The sequence below is a fragment of the Alosa pseudoharengus genome, unplaced genomic scaffold, assembly GCF_046254945.1.
Source record: "Alosa pseudoharengus isolate Yale_2024_CS ecotype anadromous, Long Island Sound unplaced genomic scaffold, YU_APseudo_1.1 YU_APseudo_1.1_scf_2, whole genome shotgun sequence".
In the NCBI taxonomy this organism is placed as follows: Eukaryota; Metazoa; Chordata; class Actinopteri; order Clupeiformes; family Clupeidae; genus Alosa; species Alosa pseudoharengus.
Window position 1 is genome coordinate 11854896 of NW_027468663.1, and position 21291 is coordinate 11876186.

The following is a 21291-nucleotide window of genomic DNA, read 5'->3' on the forward strand; positions in this document are numbered from 1 at the left end:
ACGGGAATGCACACTGGGATCATGTGCGTGTTGTCCTTCTTGCATTATTTGAGTTCAGAGTTAATCATAGAATGATCTGATTGACAATTCCCCATACTTTTATATTTCTTTTGGAAGCAAAATGCAGACAAAATAAGTCAAAAAGGACAATGGCCCATATTAACGACTTTTTAAATCAACTTTATGTTTACAAAAACAATACAAGTGCCCTATGAAATTGTAAACACAATTCTATGTGGTTGCCTCTTCAATACATCTTCCAAGTGCATTTTATATCTTTTTTTAATTCATTGAATACAGTTTTGGAAAAATGTGAATACAAGACCAAAGGCATCAAATACATTAAAATAACACTTCCTCTGGTAAGGTAAGGCCATAATATATTTTAAAATGCTTGTAATTCAGTCAGTAGCTTAAGGGAGCCACATTGAGAGTGTTTGAAGGCACTATGCAAATGGAGCTTTCCTGTGAACCTAAAAGTTCATTAAAGTTGGTCAAGCTTAAAATGAACTTATTCAATAGTAATATAGATGTAAACGTAATGTTGAATAGCAGACACAGATCAAGTCATGACTATAGACAGACATACATGGACAGACATAAATACAAAAAAACAAAGACAAGAGATAACAATAGATTAGCTGCTCTTTGACCCTTTGAATGCAACAGAGCGGATTCTGTGAGATAGACCTTTCCTCTTCAGCCAGAGCCAACACACGCTCTGCATCTGCATGGACAGAACTATGCTGACCTTTTGTGGCATGAGTTGTTCAAATTTTCTGTCTCATTACTAGTGACAGTCTCTCTGCTCTCGTCTTCTGAGGGGAAGACAACCCTGCAGAGCTTCTGAATCAAGTGTGTAACAGCAGCTGTGTAAGACAAAAACAAAGTATGAAGGCAACATTAATAAAAAACACTGTAAACAAAAACATGTTCTATATGGTAATAACTCATCCGGGTATATATATGTAAAAATGTCATCACCAGGGAAGGTAGATTAAACTGAAAAGGAACACATACCAATAGCAATATTGACGCTCTTTGGTTTGCTGTCCCAGTACACACAGAGAAAATAGACAGGGATGCCAGTCAGCATGATCGCAACGCCAGTGCCACACACAATAGGCTCGGAGTACAGAGAGAAGACCAGCAGGAAGGCCCAGAACAACAGGTAGATCACTGGCCACATTAGGTTTACCTGGCGAGAGGAGGAAAGCAGTTCAACATCTACACAAAAATAATGATCTGTATAGCATGTCATTGTGAAGATGGAAAACCAAGGAAGATCATACGGACAGATCATAGAATTATATCAGATTTAATAATAATAACAACAACAACAACAAACAACAAATTTGCACATAACAACAAACAACAAAGTAAATAAATTCAGTAAGGGAAATGCCTCAAGAGATTTTGTTTGGCCATCAACTATACCTTGATTGGGCGATACAGGTCAGGTTGCCTGAAGCGCAGTACAATCTGCCCAGCGACTGTGACTCCATAAAACAAATAGTTTATGAAGCCGACATAATTGATCAGCGTGTACATGTCACTGGTGCACAGCATCAGGAGTGTTGACAGACACTGAAGGAAAATGGTGTAACATAAATAATTCTCAAACAAATTAAATGGCAAAATATCACAAGTGAAAGGAATTGAGATGAAGTGGAAAGGGCTGAAAGTGGGAGGCTCACAGTGAAAAGCAATGCTGGGATTGGGGTGCAGCGCTCCAAGTGGATCATGGCAAGCAAACGCGGTAGATGTCCTTCCCTCGCTCCAGCGAAAAACAAGCTGAAAGTAATCAAGCCCAAAACTTTGTCAAATTTATATGCAAGTGTAATACAGCCAAATAACTGGAATTGGGTGTGCAAACATCTGCAATTGCTGTTTCATTGAATATATCACAATAGGAAATTGAACTAGACAGTAGTATGTGATGATGCTTGTGTGATATGACAAAGAGAATTAGGAGGGAGAGAGAGAGGTGAAGGAACTGACCGAGACGAAGTGAAGAGGGAGCCGTTGACCCCTCCGAATGTGGACAGCGCAACGGAAACAGGCATGATCCATGACATCACTCCCAATAACTTCTGCCCAAATGTCTGGGAGACAGACAGAAAGAGGAGGCCAAATGCTCTTAGCCAACTGAGTGTTGATAAGCCAGCCAAACGGCTGTAATTTAAAAACTACATAAAAACATCTTTGCCCGCCTAAAGAACTAGCCCTCAAAAGCACCATTACATAATGAGTGGTATAATCTGCTTAGTAAAGGGGGCTGATGGAGTGTGTGTGTTTGTGTCGTCTCACCACAGCCACGGCGTTGGAGGCCAGCAGCTCCTGAGGACTCATGGCCGTGATATACGCAACATTAGCGAACACATACACAAATGTCACCACAGGGATGGAGATGTAGATGGCACGAGGGAGGTTCCTGAAAATGAAAGATCTCTAGTTCATTTTCGCACGTTTTGCGATTTATGAAATGAAATTTTTGGAAATCCTTTACATATCATTTACGCATCATTAACATAAAATGTGAAATCAGTTACACATTACCTGTATGGATCAATGAGCTCCTCTGTAACATAGTTAAGGAAATTCCAGCCTCCATAGGCAAAAGAACCTTGCAGGAAAGCCAAAGCAACTCTTCCGACATCATAGTCCTGCTGAGTGTCAAAGGCATGTGCTGGCTCTAGCCAGTAATGTTCCCCTACAAATGAATAAAGAGCATAAATAAGCATGTAAAACTTTGGTGTACAGAATGCATATAAACTCAACAGCAATAAATTTTGCCCCATTCATTCCTAACTCCCATTCCATGTCTTTCCATCACTGCCATTTCCAGGAGCTTGATGTTTTTACAGCTTCCTCCGTTAAAACCTCATTAACCCACATGCCAGTAGAACCTAACTAGCATGCAGCCAACATGCAACACACAACCATGTTACACATACACAAGATGCCATTGAGGAAATGTACTGTAATCCTGGCATCTTCTTTGGCATAGACAGGACAGCTTGTGCCAATCTCAGATCATATTCTCATGCCCTTTAATAGAAAATGCCTGTAAATGCCAACCCCCAAACCTAACCTAACCCTAACATTCCAGTCAGTCTTCTTCTCCGCTCTTTTGTTTCCATATTAACACCAATATAGGTCAATAAACCAACACAAATGCGGTTTACTACACCATCCAAATTCCTGACATGGCTCCTCCCCTGGCTGTGGTATTACTGCAAATGCTTCACACACTATCAAAAGAAAAAATGGCAGCTTTGTGAGCTATTTTTTCTTCTTGAATGTTGGAGAATGCTGAACTGGATGAACAAACTTCAAATCAAGCAACGACAAACAAAAGATATCCTCAGAGGTGTTAGCAGTGCTTTTTGAGTATACTTTTTGCCTTTATTCAGATAGGGCAGTGAAGAGAGACAGGAAGTGAGTGGGAGGGAGTTATGGGGTGAAATCCAGAAATTACCGCGGGTCTGATTCAAACCCATGGGCACTTGGACCCGAATGTGGTACGGACACTGTAGCCACTTGCACCACAGCACCCCTAACAGTATTTTAACAATAACCTGCATTAACATAAAATAAAAATATATGAGAAACAAAAAAACATTGCACAATTCCAGAGAGCAAGGCACCACCTTTACACTGAATTATTCATGTGTTGGTAAAGACATACCCTTGCAGATCTGGACTAATCCCATGCAGATGATGAGACCCAGGGCTAGCAGCTTCCCAGCCGTGAACACATCCTGCACACGGGTGGCCCAGTTCACACTGAAGCAGTTCACCCAGGTTAGCAACACTAGGAGACAGAGTGACACGTTTCCCTTAACAGCAGTCGCTTCTCTTTATAAAAACAGAGGGCTAGGGTTAGGGGCATTGGCTTAATTAGTCATAGAGTCGTTTGTCTTTCTATAAGTTTACATTTCACATAGTGCAATTTTTACTCAAGACAAAACAGTTGTGAAATTACTCAATTTCACAAACAGTTGTGAAATTACCACAACAATCTTATTACATCAATAATTTCACATAAAAATCCATCCAGGTCATGGATTTTTCCAAATATATGCAATTCAGCACGTTTCCATGCAGCCAATAAACGGTTTCGAATCAGTCTATTGGGATTAAACTGAATACGTGTAGCCTCTTGTAAACAACTTATTCTGATTTAAAAAACCCGAAAAAAGCCATATTCGGTTTACTAATAAACCGTTTGCACACCCTAGCATAAACGGAATATTAGGTCATGAAAACACCTTATATGCTCCCAGAAGGAAAAGTGTTGTAGGCCTGCACATGATCAATTCGCACAGATTTAGGATAAAATGAACCAATTTACGAGAAAATCTCGTAATAGTGACGTTTTTAAAAAGATTAGCAAAAAACTTAAAGCTGCATCATATTCACTGAAACAGACACTATGCTCCGACAGAACAACATAAATCAGCCAGTTTTAGAAAAAAACCTGCACTTCTACCTCCACCTAGAGCCTGTTATTTGTTTTGCAAAAATCCACAGCTCCCGGTTCTTCTGGTCCAATCAGAGCAGGGCTGTGTGAGATCTGGCTGTCAATCACAGTCTGGTGCGCATTGACGAGCACAAACTCGATGAGAGGGTGCTGGGTGGTAGTGGGGGAGGGGCATGAGAGTTGTAAACATTAAACATTTTGGCTAAGTCCCCTCAGTCTGTCAGACTTGCCAACTGCAGCTTTAATGAGGCTGGCTATCGACGTACGCCTGAAGAAGTGAAATACAGGTGGAAGACCTTGACGACGTTGTATTATGCAGCCAAAAGAGGGAATTCCACCAGCGGAGATTTAAGTCCTGATGTTGGGAGCCTATTTGTAGGCTACGTCGCTGACTTATTTGAATGCTATGTAAACAGGAATATGCTCAAAATGTGACATTCTACTTGCTTGTTTAACAGAAAACCGAATATTGACATAAATGGAATTTGGGCAATAAACTGATTCAATACAGTTTATTCCCGGCATGAAAACGTGCTGATTGATTGAAACTCAAATCACCACAAATTTAACTGCAGCAAATTTAGTTAGGATACTTTTATCTCCAACAAACAATCCCTCTGATGATGAACTATCTTCAGTAATCTTCAGTCATGTCCACAAAATAAATACCACTGGAGTTTTAGCCTGGGATATTGAACACCTCATAATTACCGGTAATTTGAAATGTATTGCTTTGTTGTTCTGAGAGAATCTCCCCCAAAATTAGAGAATTATGTCAAGATAATTAAACTCAGAGACAATGAGAGTTTTCAACAACGATATCACTGAGGCAGTAAAACCTAAGCCACCACGTGTTTTTGAGACGTTCTTCACATGAAAGTCACACAAATCCACACGTAAATAGGCCTACTTTCACACAGAAATCGCAATCCAGTAGATGGCAACATCCACAAATATTTCTTGACTTGCATTTGTGTTTTGACATCCACAAATAAAAAAAATCATATTTGTAACTTGAGACAAATTTAGCTCCGTATTCCAAAACATGCTAATTTTGTTTGAAATGTAGGCCTAGTCCTTGAAAGTCCTCCAAAGTGGTAAAGTGGTGCTTTTATCCCCATCTTGCAACCTTTAGCTGTACCTTAGGCCCTGTTATTGTATGTCCATTACTAGGGCTGTCAAAATAACTGATTAATTTTGATTCATTAATTTGAGAAAAAATAACTGAATAATAAAAAAAAAAAAGCAGATTAATCGATTCCGTATGACCTTTGACCCCGAGCCATTTTTTAATTGATTGACAGCCCTATCCATTACACATGCTTGCCCCTGGCTCAATCTTTGAGAAATAAAACATTAAAGGAATTATCCGGAGTAAAATGCACTTTAGATCGATTTACGGATGATTGGGGGTACATACGTTGAGTTGACATCAAAATCATGTCATTCGGATGTGTTTTGAGAAAGTTCGATTGTACCGTTTTCAGTCACAACTCGTAGCCTGGAAGTGAGCGGGGCATTTCAATTGCGCCGCTACAAAACGCTATTTTTATACCTCTTCTACAGTTCCAAACAACATAACACTTACGTGGTAGTGAGTAGAGGGTCCCTAAAGCCAAACCGAAGTTTTTTTATGAATTTGAATTTCATCAAGCCAAAGCCAAAATTTGTTTTTTGTTTTTTTAAAAACCGCAACGAAATTGTGAATTTCCAGAGCGTGTTACAACACACTCAGCAATAAGACTCCTACGGACTTTCCCCTGAAGATGGCGGCAAAGATGGCAGCAAAGATGGCAACATTTCCGGAAAGGTACTGGCTTGATGAAATTCATTCTGGACTCTCTATTCGACCACATAAAGACCTCGGGATACTTCGGTTTGGCTTTAGGGACCCTCTACTCACTACCACGTAAGTGTTATGTTGTTTGGAACTGTAGAAGAGGTATAAAAATAGGGTTTTGTAGCGGCGCAATTGAAATGCCCCGCTCACTTCCAGGCTACGAGTTGTGACTAAAAACAGTACAATCGAACTTTCTCAAAACACATCCGAATGACATGATTTTGATGTCAACTCAACGTATGTACCCCCAATCATCCGTAAATCGATCTAAAGTGCATTTTACTCCGGATAATTCCTTTGTTGGTGTTGACGCATTTCACCCTTGCTAGATTACAACTGATCCAGAATGCAGCTACCAGACTTAACATGAACAAAGAAAAGATATAACATCACTACTGTTTTCCCCCTTGCCCTGCGTGTGCCCTTGCTGTTTGAGTGTCTGAGCGCTATGTTGTTGCTGTTTATTTATATAAAAAAAAAAAATCAAAAATTGTGTGTGTGTTTGGGGGGTGGGGCGGTGTACTCACAAAGACAGACGGCGGCCAGCAGTCGCAGGCTGCTCTCCGGGGGAAAGCAGGAGGGGAACAGGGGCTGCAGGATGTAGTTAGAGAATGTGAGTGCAATGACTGCCTGGTTGGTGGGGTAGATGACCAGCACTGCAATCCATAGCCTCAGAAACCTGTGAGTGTGCATACATGTGTGCAAACACAAGCAATCACACAGACACAGACACACGTGCGCACACACACACACTCACACGCCAATCGCTTTTTTTAGCCACAAAAACACCATTATGTTCTGCACCACCCATGAATGTATGCAACTGCAATACCTACCCTGCAACTTCACCAAATATGTCCTTAACATAGTAATAGTCACCACCTGACTTGGGGATTGTCACACCAAGCTCAGCATAGCAAAGGGCTCCAATGGCTGTGATAATGCCAGTCACTGCCCACACTATGAGTGACAGGCCTACTGAACTGGCATTCTCCAAAACCCCCTTTGGACTGACAAAGATCCCAGACCCAATGATGTTGCCTGCAAATATAAGGGAACAAAGTATTTACATTGTTAGCAAAATGTTTTCTGATGTGGGCAAACAATAGATCTCTCAGTGAATGTGGTGTGCATTGACATACAAATTAAGCTATTAACTCCCATTTCTATAATTAAACTGGCAGGGAATTAAATGATTCAGGTCAGTCGCCCACACTCTCACGGTGGGACCACACTTAAAAGGATTGGATAGGGGAAGGGGCCATTTCCCCACCCTTCATCTAGCATTTCCTGTTTAGAGACACAATTGGTAGGCCTACACAATATTTTTCTGTGCATGAATTCCTTTCTCTTGCATATTTGCTTTGGTTATGCCTCAAAGACAATTTTGTTGAATGCATAACAAAACCCAAAGGAGAGAAAATGCCCTCATAGTTATTTGTGGCAATCAATTGCGGCATCGCATATAGCCTATAACAATACAACAATAGACTCTAAACAAAGTTTATTTCCTTTTGTTAAGCCTATCCACCTGTGTGTGTGCGTGTGAGAGAGATATGGTCAATGAGTTTGGAGACACTGGCTGGTGTCATATCGTGCACTCAATCAAGTGTTGGTCCAGATCATTATAGTCGAACTATGAATCCACAAAAGCAACTACAATAATTTTATTCTCCAAATAATGTAGAATTTTTCTGATAAGTAGCCTACCCAGCAACACTATAGGCTAATGACTAAATTCGTGGACTCATCTCTGACACGGAAAAAGCCTACATTTAAAGCTCTCACACGCACACATTACAAAGTTTGTGATGATGCCGTGGATAATGGAGGACTTACCGATAATGATTCCACATGCGCTGACGAGACCAATCTGCTTTTTTAGGCCAACGGCCTGCCCTCCATCTTCGTCTGTTGGGCTGTCCGTCTGAACACTGTTGCCACTGAGTCCAGGGCTAGCAGTCATTTTTGTCCAAAATTAAGCGCTGGACTAATCAAGACTAGCTTATGCACTGTTGAGCCTATAGCCTAGGCAAGGGTAGACTGCCTCAGGACTCTCAGTTAAAAACTAAGCAGAACAAATATGATGTAGCCTAATGACAAAATATTGATAAAGTGGTAATGACATAAACCGACTAGGCTACTATCCTCAAAAAAGAACACACAACCCGGTGGGAATAAGGCAGACGTGAGCATAGCAGGATATCGCAGTAGTTCAACCAACTCCCCCGCAAATGCGCTCCCCCGCAAATTAGAGATAAACACCTCAACGCACAGCGCACTCTTTTCAGTGAAAAAGAGTATTTGCGCAACTGACCTAAATTTAGTTTAAATGCGCAGAAACTGTTTCCATAGATAGAACAAAGAAATCCACAAAAAGATGACAAACTTGAGCTCTGAAAGAATAAACCTCGACCAATCATGACATTCTTTTGGCATCTGCACGACCAGAACCATCCATCGAGAGCGAGACACCCGACGCTGTCCTCGGAGTTCCTGAAGACTGCAGAATGAATGCAGTCAGGTGTCCTGTGTGCCCAGTCTGGCTCACCTGGTTTAGTAAACTCCTCAGACCCCGCCCATCACTGTCTTTGCCAAGGGCACATTCCTGTGTTTGTCCAATCTGTAGCCTTTATATATGTAGCCTATACATTAAAAACAAACTATAGTGATTATGAATAGCCTATGAATACAGCACAGCAATGACCGGTGATGGTTTATGCTCACGGATGATTTTTCAGTATTTCTTGAACTTGTGGTTTGATGAGTGAAACTTTGAAAACGTGTCTTTGTCATGCGCTGTCAAGCCAATGCTTTATTTAAACAATCTATCATAATTTGACATGTAGCCTAATGACATAAAGAAATGCTAGCCTAATATAAATGTTAAACATATTTCCATATAACAGCCTTTGGTCGTGACGAGGTCTCAGACTGTAGGCTATCTCAATTCAGCAGTTTAATTGGCTGCATAGACTGTATTCCATCATAGGTTACTTTATAGGAGAAAATGTAAGCCTATATTTATGTTAAAAACTGTTAACTTCTGTTGAACCAGTCTCTTTTCTGAAACATCTCCAGTAGGCCTACATGAGTAGTCTCCTTCATTGGTCTTATCCAGAAAAACATGGCAGACAGTAGCCTACACTGAGGCCTAGCTGCTGAGGCTACAATGTGCAAGGTTTTGATAAGAAAGCCGGCAAGTGGTAGCCTATTGGTAGATGGTCTGCAAGTGTCAAATGTATATTTATGTGGACTACACAAATTAACTACTGTGGTAGCGATCTGGGTCAAGCATCACACAACTAGGACTGCATGGCAATGGGATGCATTGGACATGTTTCCTTAGATTATCATAGCAGCCAAATGTGATGCACTAACGTGAGAAATGAAATAACCTTCATCTAACAAAGGCATGCAAAAAGGTGCATTAGAGTAGTCTTTTTTTCAATTAATTTCCTGGACAGGCTACTTCATAGATTTGTTGTAGACTACTTTGTCGAATGATTTAGTAAGCAACGCATGCAAACATCAACAATTGCAGTAAGATTTTGTACATTTATTTACAGCAAAGGTAGGCCCACATACATCGTTTCCTGACTGCCAATGCTGTTGAGTGTCAGTTTGTAAAGTTTTAGTCAAAATAGGAATTAACGTTGAATAATGTGATTGAAATCATTGGTCCAGCCAAACCAGTTAGCGCCCGTCGCGATGCAAGTGTTGGAAAGGAATGAGTTTTGTTAACCAGGCTATAGGCTACATATCTCGCCCCAAATTGATAAAGATAAGGATATAAAAGACAAAAATGCAGTTGTTACTTAAAGTACAGGAAAGGGTGGGATATGTAGACAACTGCCATATTTGCGAATCATCATCTAAAATAGACCCTAGGTTGTTGCTAGACCAAACTTTTTCTTAAAGCTTCTTTAGTTGTGTTTTGACATTCTCATTTCTATTAGTGATGCCACCTGCTGCATTAGGAATAAGGGAACCATCATTTTACATTTGGGGCATAGCCTCCGTTGTGAAATCTTATGATTCTGCTCCAGTTCTAGTCTAATTATACTGAGAATGACAACACAGAAAACAAACAGGTACACAATTCATGTCCAATTTCAACGTGGGTTATTTTTATTATATATTTTTTCCTGGTTTTAGTTGAAATTGTGGTTTTGTGGTAAACACAAAATACAAAAGGGAAGAAAAGGGAAACTGAGAAAGACAGTCGTTTTCTGATTCTCCTTTCTCCATCATCAACTGACCTCTTTTGACACAGGAAGCTCAATCTCTGTGGGAGTTGCTGTGTGTCTACAGTGTGGCACTGACATACTTGCATGGCATCTCAGTGTGGAATGCATGCCTGGTAAGGCTGTCGGTTCAGCTGGCTTGTGTTTCTGAGATCTCCCTCTAACCTGTAGCACCAAGGATGTGGCTGACTCGTACAGAACACAACACAAAACAGAAATCGCCTTAGAAAATATGGCTCTTGTGACACTTGAATGTGACATTCGAAGTTTTACGGTGTGTCATTAATAGCTAACTTACAGATTTCGTTGTACTTCAAAAACAAACCGGAACAGCAGAAAGAAGAAGAAAAAAAAAAAAAAGAAAAAAAAAAGTAAACTCTTGCTTCTCTACTACTTTTTGTTCTCTGGTGCCTACAAACTAAATCCAGTTTTAATAATGACCTTAATTTGAATAAAAACAAACAAACAAACAAATAAACAGAAACAATCCTTGGATTTACAGGAATTCTCAGTGGTAGCTGACAACTCATAATGCCCACCATTGCTCTGAAGGTAGGGCCTGAACAGCAGGAGGGGAGACTCATTTTCACACAGAACTAATTTACAACATGTTTATGTATGTGTGTGTGTGTGTGTGTGTGTGTGTGTGTGTACTGTATTTGTGTGTGTGTATTTGTGTGTGTGTTGGTCTGATATGTTTAAGTGTGCATCCTCCGTCTTCACAAGCCTATGGTATAAGAGCGCCCAGCGGGGTTGTGGATGGCAGAACATGTTGGCTCGGTGACTGCCCACTCGTACCATACCTTCTTCCCATTATTGCATCTCCAGAATCTCACGCAAACATGATCGCCACCTGCCACTGAAATTGGCTGCTGCAAGGAGACAAAGAAGAGTTAAGGCACAGTTAGTAAAATCCAGAGACTGAAGCTTGTATCAGCAGGGTACAATATGTATGTTTGTTGACAGGAATCGGCACTGTAGTGCTAGCTGGTGTGCTAGTGTCAGTAGATTACATATTACAGAACTTACTTTGAGTGGGAAAAGAATGGGGAACCAGGAGAACATTCCTGGGGAATGAGTCTCTGGTCGTATACCTACAATGAGTGAAAGGAAAAGTTAATACATATCTATAGCTATTTAATCAATAAAAAATAAAGGAATTTAAAGGAAATACATTTTTTTAAACTTGAAATAACAGATGCTACACCACCACAAAACTACATACTACAAAACAGGTTTTCAACACCACTACATTACATATAATTGTCCATCTCAAACAACCCTGTCCACGTCTACATTCCAGCACAGTGCATGACAACTTGAAACCCTGCAGTAACAGAAGAACATTTGGACAAACAAACAGCATGAACTGATGTCAACTGTAAGATCGAGCCTTACTCAGCATGACGTCTTTATATAACGTGGTCTCAAAATAGCCAGCGAACCCATGGAGCACCGAGTTACATCCCACTGCGAAGCGTAGGCACTGGTACCTATTATTGTTCATGTCTGTAGGGAGATCAAGAGAGAACACATAAGTCCAAGCATACAATCATACGTCATGAGGTATATGGCATATGGAGTGTCTGTATAAGATTCTGGTGTAAAGAAAGCACAACAGGTAGCATTTTACATTATGAAGTGTACAGTACATCAAACAAGGTTGCATGGGAAGGCTTACATTTATTAGTAAATGATTCCAATGTGAACTATAAAGCCTCGGTTAAGTACTTCTATGTCTTCATAACTGAACTCCACTTTTTTATAAAATTTCAATATATATATATCTGCAAAGGAAGTTACATTTTTAGTTTGTTTGTATGCAAGCAGGACTACGCAAAACTATGGGCCATGATGTACTTGTGCTGCATTCCTTTTGCATCGTCCATGTGGGAAAGTGTGAAATCTCCAAGCTGTCTCGCGTCATTTCAGGTTTGCTAAAAAGGCTAATGTAGCTAACAATAACAAGCCTGCTACTGCCCCTGTTGATATTGAAATTGTAAGTGTGATGAAGCTGGAATGTGAACGTAAGTGTGAATCATCCCGTAGCTTGTTTAGATGAGCCCCGAGCTTGCTCTCGTGTTCTAGGCAAGCGCCCAGCACTACCGAGACAGCTGCTGCCCTGGTGGCGTCCATGTTCTTCCCCACAAAGATAAACGGGAACGCTATAAGTGCTACATTACGTCACATTCGCGTGTAGAGCAACTCGGGCAGGGGAATGTTACAAATGGACTGCAGCATTAAATCTTGTTCGAAAGGTGCAGTATGGGCCTAGGAAGAACCTATAGCATTGAGGAGTGGAACCAACACACGGGGCTGCTCCACAAATTTAGTTTCACTTTTACTGACATTGCAAGATTGTGGCGGAGGTCTGCGCTCTCCGAGAGCCCTTCTGGTTCAATCAGGATTTCATACCTGTAGTCGGGTGTGTGAACGTAAAGCACGGCTGGGGGTCAGCCAGCTGGTGGAAGTTGTGCAGTCTGACGACGTAGGGCGTCTCAAAGTGGCACTCTGGGTCCTTGTCCCGCTCCCGTGAGCCCCTCACTTCATTATATAACTTCGATGAGGACAGAGGAGCCAGGAAGGAGGTGTACGAGCTTGGAATACTCACCCCATCATCTGAGAGAGGACAGCAACAACACAGAGGGGAAGAACATACAGACAATCAACAAAAAGGACCAAATACTGACCTATTGTGCTTCCTAACCTTGTACGACTTCACCATACCACTTGACGGAAATGGGTCATGTGCATTCTCACAGAGAGAACAGATGTGTTCCTGTGTCTGTCCAGCCACCATTCTGTTACCTTTGAGAAAGTGCTGTGCTCCATCAAGGCACTCAGGGGACAGTTCGTTGTCCCCGAAGGATCCAAGCAGCTCGCTGACGATGATGTCCGCTTTCTCCGGAGCTGCCCACTCCCGCATGTCACACGACACAACGGTCACCTGGTCGCCCCACTCCTCAAAGCGCCAGTTCTCCAGCCTGCAATGATAACCCCGCTCAATATTACATCCTAAGATCTCAAGCCTCTTTTTCTCTTTTAGCATTGTTTGGTAACATAGGATGTATGATTCCCTGCAGTTAAAATACTGTACTGTACTTTGTTTACATATTTTTCAAGCCAGTACTACTGACTGAAACCCCTTTCACATACAAAATCTATCAAATAAAAACAACATGGAATAGATATGGAATTTTCATACATGGTTGTGTAGGGGGGGGAAAATTATTATTTTTTTTTTTTTGAACTTACGTGACGACAGCATTGGGGTTTTTCTCCACGGCATACACACGCAGCTTCCTGTCGGCCTGCTTGGCTGCGCGTAACGAGGCGTTTACTAAAGGTCCACGGCCTGCCCCAAGCACCATCAGCACCCTAAAGGGGACCACACGCACAAGCAGGAATCTCTCAGTCCATCATTCCGCGGAGAAAAGAACAGTGTGTATAGTGAAGTAATAGAGTGCTTATGGAAAAAGACACCACTTACTGGACATTAGTATCCTTCTGGTCTTCTGGTACTCTGTCTAACAAGCACTTATACACTGCCTGCACAAAGGAAGCACAGGGGAATACTGAATGACTAGGCACATCTTTGAACACTGACAATGACGTTAAAGAGAAACAGGGGAAGGAAAACCAGTTGATCAGAGCAGGTTTAACTCACCTGTTGGTATTGTGAGTATTTAATGGGATCTTTCTCGAACACCTCGTACGTCTGTGCCTCCAAGTTGTCCATTAGAGGCTATTTGACATATAAAATAGATAATTAGAATTAAAAAAATCATAATAATACCAATGCTCATTCTCATATCAGACAAAATGCTAACACGTTTTTTTCTGTTTTGTTTTTTCTGTTCTGTTTCAATCTCAATCACAGACACACACACGCGCACCTGTAGTGGGGACTGCAGGTAATCTTCATAGCCCTTAGCATACATATCGTAAGCGTTGGGTCCCGGGCGGTTCTGGTTGAGGTACTCCAGGTACTGCAAATATGAGCGGAAGTCTTTCTCGCTGTGCCGACTTGTCCCATTGAAGATAAACTGAGCCTCCAGCTGAAATAGAAAAAAAACAAAGTATTCTAACAGATTCCTGATTATTTAATAATACTTTAAGGAGAAATCCGGCGAGTTTTCACAGATCTCAGTTTCTCAAGGTCACCGAGTAATGTCCGTGAGCTCCCATTTACATGCCCACAGAGTGTAACACTGTAGTTGCCTGGCTGCATTAGCTGCTGGCTGTAGCAACTCAAGCTAGATAAAAGATAAAACCGATTGACAATACTCGGTGACCTCTAGAAGCAGAGATCTATGTGATAACTCGCTGGATTTCTCCTTTAAGACATGTAGAGACTACTGTGCTACTGTGACCCCTGACATACCCTGAAGAGTCGGCAGATGATTCGCTGGTGAGCCTTTGAGAGGACAGGAAACCCTTTTTTGTTGGTCAGGAAGATGCTGGTTGGTAGAATGGCTGCTTTAATTGGTTCACCAAGCCACTTGTCAACAACCGTATCAGAAGGCACGTCAGCACCAATCTCAATAGCTTCAACAAGAATAGAGGAGATGTTCATAGAGATGATCATTCTGGTTTCAGCTTTTCCCATCACATTTTCATACTTAATTCTGTCATAAATCTGTACCCCCCCCCCCCCCCATTCTCAACATTACAGTGTATGCAATTCAGTACATGTCCTTTCTGTGTAATGTTAACCTTACCTAAGCAGATCCGCTTGTTATAGTCACAGAGTGTTCTGAAGGAATGCCACCTACGACACATGAATGAAGACATGTCATAACCCTCTGGACATAACCCATCACTTGCACCTACATTCATGAAAGTGCACCTTAGGGTGGACCAAGGGACTCCAAAATTCCATTTTCATGCTTACCCCTTTGAATTGCTTTATTTGTCTTTGTACTTCAAAGTTCTTTTCAGAGTGTAAGTAATGTGACAGAAAGGACTGAGTAAAGCCTAATTCAGATAGGAGGCAACTAGCCACGAGAGACAATGGAATGCTAATAAAATGAAGCCATTTCAGGTGAAATAATTTTGCGATGCAAGACATTGTGCTAATCTCAACTTCTGAATGAGACAACATGCAAGAGACAAGCGAGAAACAACAGGCAAAAGGCAACATGACGTGCGAACATCCAGCTGTCTGACCGCCGATGAAGAGGTCTGCATTGTGACTGCATCATTAAGATATCACTCTTACCAGCCCCAGGTTTTCTCGTCATTGCTGCCATCATCCATGTTTTTGGATGGCTCATTCTCGATAAGGTCATCACGGACATCCTCTGTATCCATCAGAGGCACTCGTATCCAAAACTGGGAGGACAAGGTCACCAAGAGGTCACTCAGACATATACATAGATCAATACAGTAAATCGTCTACAGCGTCAAGACTGATTTGCCCATGGCCTAATCAACATGAGTGGGGGTAGTTGTTGTGGTAAACAGATAGGGGGGTGGGGGGGGGGGGGGCTCGTGTGCTTGAGGCATTACCATGGAGGAGTGGTGTCCTGTATGGAGGTGGTTGAGTAGCACTCGCGCCAGGTTGGCACAGTGAGGCGTTCTCATAGGAATCATGAAGGCTGGTAGGCCCAGATAAGCACAGAAATTCAGCTCCTGAACCATAGCCTGGAGGACACAATTAACAGCAAGAGGCCATGACCATTCTGTACATACTGTAGAACACTTAAACTGAACTAACCAATGGTCAGTTCCTACATCACTTAATTTGAAATGAACGTCAAATCTGAAATTAATATCCATGTACTCTGTTTCTTCACCTTTGTGAAATACAAAGAAAACAGCCACTCTGGCAGGCATGGCTGTTTGAAATGGTTTTCAAAAAGAAATCTTAACTTACTGCTTCAGAGTTCCTGCGCACGGTCGCCAGCTCTGAGTCTACCTCTATCCATGGAGATAACTTTCCAACTATTAGTGTGTTCCAGTCTAGGTGAAAGAGATGAACAGCATGGGTTATAGAAGATATGATGCGCCATTGTCTCAAACCTAATTCTAAACAAGACAAATGTATTTTTTCAAAGCCTCCGTGAACTTAATAGTTGCAGCCCAGAGAGAACAGCACCCCTGGGCGGTGGTTGTGATCATGTGAACCCTTGATCTGAACCAACAATTCATTGCAGCAATAAAATGAGCCATTCATAATCAAGATGACTCTTTATAATTACAAATGCTAGTCTGAACATTTCAACATTGGCCTTGAAACCACATTGTTTTAGTTGCAAAGAGGTTCCCCCAGGCAGAGAGACCGCCACAGAACAGCTCACCTCTTGCACACAGCAGCAGGTCTGAGCGGGTTTGAGCCCCTGCTCGGGACTTGGCAGGTTCCAGTTCATATTCCCTTTTGAACCTTGGATGGAACAGGGGCATGCAGAGGAAGTCAAATCTGAAAGAAAATGATGACTTATTAACAGAGGAATGTTCGTAAAACAGCAGCACAGAGACTGAGAAAGTGATGTACGTATGGTCGCTTCCCTGTCAATGCGATGTCAATAAGTTAAGTTAACCAGTTTATGTCTGGCTGATGATAAGTTTACAACAGTCACTTTAGGTCCAACAGTATATTGCCATCATCAAGCATGAGTATGAGGGGTTATTAACGTCGTTGATGCCAACAGTCTTGAAATAACTCTGAAACTAAACATACTAGCACTAACATAATAACTCTGATTATAGTCAACTGTGCACCTATATTAACATTAGGCCATTGGAAATTATGCCAAGTGACAGCTAACAGTAGTTCCATTGGATCAGGATGAATGAGCTAACGTTGGCAACATGATAACGTTTACGTTACAGCGTCAGGTTATCTTTCTTTTGTCCGGTCAGATGTAAGGTTATACACTTTGCTATTGACCCTCGGTAATACGTTAATTTCTACTGTGGAACGTGGTAATGCACTCAACTAGTAATTCGTTAGCCAGTTAGCTAACTAACGTTACTATCAGTGAATTCATTCAACACGTGCTAGTAACCGGCATAGTTAGCAAGCTAGTTTATAGCTAGCTTTTCGAAATACTAGCGGGGTTGCTAGCCGTGGTACACTAGCTTCAGACATCACGTGTAGACATCATGCGAGCGGCAATTTTAATGGATTTACGCTCCCTATTTCAGCTATTTCAACACTAGCAATGTGTTATTTATAATGCACGAGATTGCTTACCCAAGTTTTGCCACAGCAGCTACGGTATCCGTTACTTCAGGTATACAATCCAAATCTCTCCCGCAGGAGACCTTGCTCATTGCACTGCCAGACGCCATGGTTATGAGAATGAGCGAGTGGAGATGGTAAAGACGTCTGGGACTATAGCAAACGTGAGGCCATTTTGGTTCTAATCAAAGTGAAGGTGAGTGAGCCTTCTCCTGACCCGTAGAGCCAAGATGACCGAAGTACGCCAGCAGTTTCTGTGACAAACTCCTGCGAGATGAAACAAGAGTTTGAAGGTTTATTCTGACGTTGTTACTTGATTTTGATAGCCTTCCCAAAAATATCCAGTTTTCAAAATATCCTCCCTGGAGATTTCCAACACATTAGCTAATTCAAATCTAAAGCACCCCAACAGCAAAATATGTATTGATTCCAATTAGCTTAATAATATGGGAAAATTATGGTGGTCCTGTATTCACTACAAAATTGTTGCTACATACTTATTTTGAACCTATACAATAGTTATTATAGCCTATTAATAATGGCAAGAATAATTGGTTTAGTAATTTGTTGTAGGCTAACATGCTAGCAGCATTATTTTCAGACATAAAATAGACTAGATGCTACACTTAAGAGTTTTTTTTACAGTCTTTTCCAGAAAAGCATAGAAAATGCATGTCAGCTTTTGCAGTGTTTGAAGAGTCGCTTCATTGTTTGGCGTTATTACATACAAGCAGGATATTAAATATCACGGTGTTAGGTTAAAAGCCCTATCCCATGTAATTTAAACTTCTTAAAACCTTCTGATTTGGATTTGTGTGTGTGCGCGCGCGCGCGCGCCAATGCACAGTCACACACGCAGCAGGTGAATGTTTTTTTGCAGGGAGGGGGATGAACCCTTTAAATAGATCTCTTTTTCTTAAGGCCTACATTTGTGGAAGAAATGGCTCTGCAAGATGTGTGTGGATTTTATGACTCTGCTCTTTACCGACTATACAGCTCTTCTGAAGATTCACACAATTCCACTTGGAGAGAACCAAGAGCAAAGCACAGTGGTGTTCCTCTAAGTTTCTCCATTCCTCATTCACAAAACACCATCTGGGCAAACCATACAGATGCTTTCTTCTCTCTGAGATCTCATCCATCCACTACATCAGTAAAACGTCCATTCCATCTGTCTCACGGCACCACCACCTTGGCCTTTGCTTTCCAGGGCGGCGTGATCGCAGCGGCCGACTCTCGCGCCAGTGCTGGTGGCCTGGTCGCTTGCCCGGAAGTTGCGAAGATCACTCCTATCCATTCCCACCTGGTGGTCACCTCCTCGGGCAGTGGGGCTGATTGCATGCTATGGGAGCGCATCCTCGCCCGCGAGATCCGTCTGTACCAGCTCCGCCACGGGCGCAGGCTATCCATTGTCAGTGCCGCCAAGCTCCTCTCCTTGATGCTGCATCCGTTTAAAGGAACTGATGTGTGTGTGGCCTTGACTCTGTGTGGATGGGATAGAGAGGAGCAAGGCAAGGAGAGAGAAGCACAGCGAGCCGTGGAATCCAAAGTCTCCATGGCTGTGAAAAGCAACAAGGACCTCAGTGATGGTGAAAAGCCTGTTAGCTTTTGTATTTCAGCTGCATCACCAGTGGGTGCCCTCAGCCGCACTGAGTCTGAGAGTCAAAGAAAATGGAAAGACCCAGAAGGTCGGGTGGAACCTTTCATGTCGACGCAATATGATCAAAGGACGAAAACACAGACAGCCTCAGATCAGAGCCTCATCAGCTCCCAAAACACCACCATCACACAGCAATCTGGTCCCAGGCTCTGCTATGTGTGCAGTGATGGCACTTTCCTGAAGGGGGAGCTCTTCTCTGTGGGCTCAGGCTCCCCGTATGCCTACTCAGTGCTGGATGGTGCTGTGAGGTGGGAGATGTGCACGGAAGAGGCTGTGTGTGTGGCCAGGGAGGCTGTGTACAGGGCCACTCACAGGGACGCGTACTCTGGGAACAACGTGGACATCTTTCACATCACCGCCCGTGGTTGGAGGCGCAGGGAGAGAGAGAACCTGAGAGAGGAGTACTATAGAGAGGGACAGAGAAGACGAGAATGCACAAAAGTGAGAGAGATAGAGAGAAAAAAACAGAGAAGAAAATGTGTGACCAGAACAGAGGATGCAGAAGAAAAACTCTGATTAGAAAGAAATGAGGATGAGCCAAATGATGTAGGGTTTCATGTGAGACAACTAGAAGTTTTAGTCTATGTTGAAAAGTGTCAGGGTAAACAATAAGTACAGTAATTGTGCAAGTAGGTGGTCACATTTCATTATTTCATCTCTATCTGTATATAGCAAACAAAAAAGAGCTATGTCAGAATAGGCTCAGTTTGGTTCCTTCAAATAGCTTATTCCCATCAGATGTAAAACTGGCATGACTAATATCATTTCTTTCTAATTTCATTATGCCTCTTTTTTTCTTTTATACTAAAATTGCCATTGCACTTTTATGAAATGCAGTCCTGAAGAACTACTAAATCATGTCAGGCAAAGAATATAAATTGTGTGACTATGGAACAACTTGATGTTTTGGTAAGAGCAAACTACAGGTATTGCCATGATTATTTGGTGGCTACATTTTTGTCCTACAGTTTGCACTTAGTTGCATGTTTGTAGACAGTTTTGAAAGGCAACCGAAATGATAAAGGATAGGCCTACTTAACTTTGTATAGGCGTAGTGGAATAATTGGTGAAATCATGACTTTTTTGTGCTAGCATTTTCTTCTCTAAGTAAGCATATTGTAAACAGTAAGTGTCATGCACAGAGCATGGAACAACCACATAGCATTCAAAGTTGGAAGGCTTGACAGTTCATACAGCCAGCTTCTGTGGCTGTCTCAAAATGGTTTGATTAATTTTGCTAGTGGGTCGGTAGGTAAATTAATATTAGGCCTAAGCCTATTTCCTGCATTTTTAACGTCATAAAGTGAACTTAAACTAACTTATTACCCGAAGCTTAGCTTGATGGTAGATGATAGACACTATATTGACTCCAAGCTCTTGACTTTTCAACTCAGGGTTGCCAATGGTCTTGTCAATTTCTCTGTCATCAGTCTGCAATAATTGGCTAACTTATCCATTGCTCCTTTGGTCTATCCCTTTGCACAGCCTGATTGGCCATGTTGTCCTGCCTATTTTCCTGATTCACCTCCATCATCTGACTAGAAAAAAATCCTTGTGCACCACTGTGACTCTGCCCATGGTCACTGACAAATAAATCTGCCAATGAACTGTTCAAATGCTGAGACGCTAATTCTTAAAGTTTGGGGTGCTTCTCGTAGAGCAATAATGTAGTATAGGCCTACACATAATGTAATGTGTTCAGGCAGAAAAAGGTACTTCCTGAATCCTCTCTCTGTAAATTGTACACAGACATGAGTATGAATCTGATACATTTTTATATCTTATTCAGCAGCGTAGAGAGGGTGTATCAGATGAATAATTGGTTGTGGTACACATGTGTGAATTAATTACTGAATCAGGCCCATGCAAGTG

At 41.8% G+C, this 21291-nt stretch overlaps 3 protein-coding genes across 3 annotated transcripts; 1 reads left to right on the top strand and 2 right to left on the bottom strand.

Annotated features, from left to right (window-relative positions):
- Positions 1-159: 159 nt before the first annotated feature.
- Positions 160-8882, bottom strand: slc7a8b (solute carrier family 7 member 8b). The gene is made up of 11 exons (XM_076293759.1): positions 8166-8882; positions 7163-7367; positions 6854-7005; positions 3692-3817; positions 2560-2713; positions 2311-2434; positions 2002-2105; positions 1698-1794; positions 1438-1587; positions 1021-1198; positions 160-869 (listed from the first exon to the last, which is right to left on the bottom strand). The coding sequence occupies exons 1-11, from the start codon at positions 8290-8292 to the stop codon at positions 742-744; spliced, it is 1545 nt and encodes a 514-aa protein (XP_076149874.1). The 5' UTR covers positions 8293-8882; the 3' UTR covers positions 160-741.
- A 1552-nt stretch (positions 8883-10434) lies between these two features.
- prmt5 (protein arginine methyltransferase 5) lies at positions 10435-17927 on the bottom strand. The gene is made up of 16 exons (XM_076293758.1): positions 17772-17927; positions 16876-16994; positions 16452-16537; positions 16085-16219; positions 15795-15907; positions 15295-15344; positions 14958-15121; positions 14470-14631; positions 14241-14318; positions 14064-14122; positions 13829-13951; positions 13382-13557; positions 12989-13192; positions 11972-12082; positions 11603-11667; positions 10435-11445 (listed from the first exon to the last, which is right to left on the bottom strand). The coding sequence occupies exons 1-16, from the start codon at positions 17867-17869 to the stop codon at positions 11293-11295; spliced, it is 1896 nt and encodes a 631-aa protein (XP_076149873.1). The 5' UTR covers positions 17870-17927; the 3' UTR covers positions 10435-11292.
- A 772-nt stretch (positions 17928-18699) lies between these two features.
- psmb11a (proteasome 20S subunit beta 11a) lies at positions 18700-19935 on the top strand. The gene is made up of 2 exons (XM_076293131.1): positions 18700-19255; positions 19550-19935. The coding sequence occupies exons 1-2, from the start codon at positions 18700-18702 to the stop codon at positions 19933-19935; spliced, it is 942 nt and encodes a 313-aa protein (XP_076149246.1).
- Positions 19936-21291: the final 1356 nt, after the last annotated feature.